The sequence below is a fragment of the Cajanus cajan genome, chromosome 4, assembly GCF_000230855.2.
Source record: "Cajanus cajan strain Asha chromosome 4, NIPB_CcT2T_4, whole genome shotgun sequence".
Lineage (NCBI taxonomy): Eukaryota > Viridiplantae > Streptophyta > Magnoliopsida > Fabales > Fabaceae > Cajanus > Cajanus cajan.
The window spans coordinates 32,502,590-32,506,350 of NC_138520.1; the positions used below are offsets into that span (position 1 = coordinate 32,502,590).

General features: G+C 38.1%; 1 protein-coding gene across 1 annotated transcript; it reads left to right on the plus strand.

Annotated features, from left to right (window-relative positions):
* The first annotated feature begins 660 nt into the window (after positions 1–660).
* Positions 661–2,810, plus strand: LOC109803709 (uncharacterized). The gene is made up of 6 exons (XM_083073505.1): positions 661–896; positions 1,000–1,114; positions 1,187–1,306; positions 1,382–1,438; positions 2,268–2,333; positions 2,658–2,810. Exons 1-6 carry the CDS (start codon positions 661–663, stop codon positions 2,808–2,810), a joined length of 747 nt encoding a protein of 248 aa, XP_082929631.1.
* Positions 2,811–3,761: the final 951 nt, after the last annotated feature.

The window sequence follows — 3,761 nt, forward strand, 5'->3', positions numbered from 1 at the left end:
ATGGTAAGGTGAGCTAACCTTACTTGAGTTTAGAAGCTTGCAAGACAAGCTTCAAAACTCAAGAAGGAATACTTAGAAAATTCGGCCAAAGGAGAACAAGAGAGCTAGGCGGCCTTGAACCAAAAATGCTCCATGAATTAATTTGAAAATCCTTGATTTGGTTTAGTTAGGTTCATCATATGATGATGAGACCTAGCTAAATCAAATCTATGAAAAATTAGGAGCAAAATGAGTCCAATATGCAAAATTTTGCATAGGCCCAACTAAGGCCCAATTTCTAAGCACACCCTCAAGCATTGCTAAATGTCACCCCCTTTTCCCTACTGAAAAAATACAAGATGAAAGTATCAACTAGGGAGGTTAAATGGAGTTAAACTCTCCAAGTAACCTACCTCAAAATCAATATACAAACACTAAGAAAAGCAAGTAAAGTGCCTCACAAATACAAAGGCAAAAATAACCTATACAAAAGACTATGTATAAACTGTACAATATAAACAATTAGAACTAGGCCTTCTCTTCATGATAGAGCATTCCAAATGAAGATTACCTTGGGCTTGACAAGCCCACTAGTCTTCACAAGGTCTAACTCTTCCTGTATTCTTCTAGCCATAGCTCTGGTTACTGGGCCCTTGGCCCATGGTCTATCACTTTATTCATATGGATGTTAAATCAGTGCCTGAGCAATATATCCTGAAGAGGTGGACAAAGTTAGCAAGAAGTGTGTCTTTACCTAATGTTAGTGTTCGTCATGTAGTAGAAGATGCTCAATTAACTTCAACACAACGTCGTAGAGACATTTGTCCCCGTCTTATGAGGATAGTTGATGAAGCATGTAGGAGTCAAGAAACAAACACGTTGTTGAGCAAAGTTACTGATTTATTGGACAAGGAAATGTTATAGTTTCAAAATAAACAAGTAAGTAATACTCAAGTTAATGAGTTCCTTAGTAATGTTATAGAGATTGCAAGAAACAATGATGGTTCAACACAAGTAAAGGCGTTCAAGAAAAAAGAAGGTAGAAAAGCGTTTGAAAGGTTGGGTAGAACGCCAACTTAGTAAACGAAAGAAAAAGGGTGACTCAAGTGCTTCACAAGATCAAGATCTTACTAAGGTATTATAAAATTATGAATTTTACCATGCATTAGCTTACTCAAATACATAAACTCTCTTTTTTTGTATGCAGAATAATGAGAGTAAACAAGGTTCAAAATTTGTGAAGGAGAGGATAGAGTACAATTTAGAAATGCCTAATATAAGTGCATCCACGTGGCTTAATGATGCATACAAACAACAACAATCTATGGTAAGCTAATAGAAATTTATTTGTGAGGAAACCAAAAAAATATTTAGTGATTAATTGATATTGTCTTTTGTGTAGGAAATCAATGATATTTCAAGTCAAGTTAGTGTTACTAGTTTTACTAGTTTATTGATGGTAAGTTTCAATAATTTGGATGGGATATCACAAACATTTTAATAACTTGCAGATTTTAATGGTTTCATATATGTATTTAAAATATTAACTTGTGTCTTTTAAATTGTAGGCACCACTTGATGGGGATATCACAACTTTGACCAATCCATAGAGATGTAAATTAAAAGCTACAACAACTAGCTACTTGCAATGCTTTTTGACCATTCTGTGATGATATTTATAACCGTTAGATGTATAAGAAAATGGACGGTTATGATCCTGTTTTGAATATCATATCATTATCATGATTAGGTTTGGATGTTTACAGATTATAGTCTCTCATTTGGATACCAAGAATCTTTAACATTTGGTAAAAAATATTCATTATAGTAATTGTTTTTTTCTGGTGAAAAATCGTGTCACAAACAATAGTAATACAGGCGCAGTAAGTGATCCTGATAGTGATTATTTGATAATAATCTCTGCAACACTTAGATAGATGTACACATGAGGACAACAAGAGACACGGATCATAACAGGGGGAAAGGTAGAAATGCAAATCAACTGACCAAGACTCCAGCACACAATTCAGATCAATAAAAACAAAAGAGTGCAACAACAAACTAACCAAGTTCCTCGTTAAGTCACATTCATATCAAGCTATCAGATTATACAAGAAAGTCCTCTTTCATTTCTTTTTAAATTTCAATTATATGCTTGATTATTTACATTTTACAAGCATGCCCCCAATAAGAAGCTACCTGTCGTAGTGCGAGCTTCAAGAATATACATGGTTATATGATGATCAAAGCTTGCATAACCTGCCAAACTCAACTATTTGCCAATACAGGTGATCAATAGCACCATGTGGTGCTATAACAGCCATTTAAGAACACTTGAGTTGAGAAGCATTAAGGTCAGAATAGTGAGATGCTAAATAGTATGCACAAGGTCTTAAGTTCTAATCTTGGTAGACAAAAAATAATAAATTAACAACACTTGATTATACAAGAAAGTCCTCTTTCTTTTCTTTTCCAAATTTCAATTACATGGCAGATCATTTACAAGCATGACCCCCCCCAATAATTACCTATCGTTGTGCATGCTTCAAAGAATAAAAAGAGGGTCCCTTTAAATGGTTTGTCCAATTCAACCATTAGACAATATAGGTGATGAATGCATGTTGAACTTGATCCTGATTAGGTGAGATTGAGAACATATATATTTGTCCACAGCATAGGTTACAATCTTGAAAAATAGTATGCACAAGGTCTACGGTGACGAGTTTTTTGGCCAGAACGACGCCACCGCCGCAGTCGCCGCCTTCGCCCAGGCCTCGCACGTTCGCCAGGAATGCAGCGGTGTTGCCGAGGTGGCGAAAAATTGCCGGTGACAAGAGCACAACGGTCTTCTCGCTGTCGACGAGCTTCACCGCCTTGGACGTGGACGCGGATCCTGAGCTCGAGAGCGAACTGCGCAGACTGAGGAGATTAGTTTGATGAGAGTTCTATAGCGTCGTCATTTGATGGTGGGGTTAGAGGGTTTTTGATTTTTTTTTTTCTTTGGGGGAGTCGTTTGGTAAGTAAGTGAGTGATTTTTTGTTAAAAGTTTTTATTTTTGGTTGGAAAGTACTCGAAAATAGATTTTTATTTATAACCATTAGATGTATAAGAAAATGGACGGTTGAGATGCTGATGGAGAGACGTTGTACGTAAATAGCAGGAGAGGGTCCTGATTCCAATACTCAAGAAATACAACAGGAGAGAGAGAGAAAAAAAAGGGAGAAATTTCGAGCTCTAAGGAGTGCTGGACGAAATTTTGGAGGTCCCCTGAACTGTGGCCGAGATTTCTTATTTATAGGCATCAGGCGTGGGCCAAAATGGCTGTTTTGGATTCGGAATGGCCCGTTCTGAATCCTAACATTATGCAGCATTTTCGTACCCTAGAATGGCCCATTCTAAAATCAGAACAGCCAGTTCTAGGGAACCAGAACGACCCATTCTGAAGTGAGAACGGCCCGTTCCGGGGTACAAATTTTAGGCCCCTTTGATTGGTTTGGAACGACCCGTTCTGGTCTAGAACAGCCCGTTCCAACCTATAATTTTTAGGCCTTTTAGAAGCCTCGGAACGGCTCGTTCTGATCCGAGAACGGCCCGTTCCGGTCTTGGGAACGGCCTGTTCCGATTTTGGGAACGGCCTGTTCCGATTTTGGAACGGCCCGTTCCGGGCCACTAAAAAAGTTAATTTAGGCTTTTGGGACCTCTGATGTCTTATCTTGTTGTTTTGTGCCCCCGGACAAAATTGGGTGCCTACAGTTGCCCCTCTTTACTTGTCCTTTGGAATA

Bases quoted from the DNA above. Each gene is read 5' to 3' on its own strand.
- LOC109803709 (XM_083073505.1), top strand. From the start codon at position 661: ATGGATGTTAAATCAGTGCCTGAGCAATATATCCTGAAGAGGTGGACA. The intron at 1,115-1,186 runs GTATTATAAAAT...TTTTGTATGCAG, and splicing joins AAGATCAAGATCTTACTAAG to AATAATGAGAGTAAACAAGG. The intron at 1,439-2,267 runs GTAAGTTTCAAT...TTGCCAATACAG, and splicing joins GTTTTACTAGTTTATTGATG to GTGATCAATAGCACCATGTG.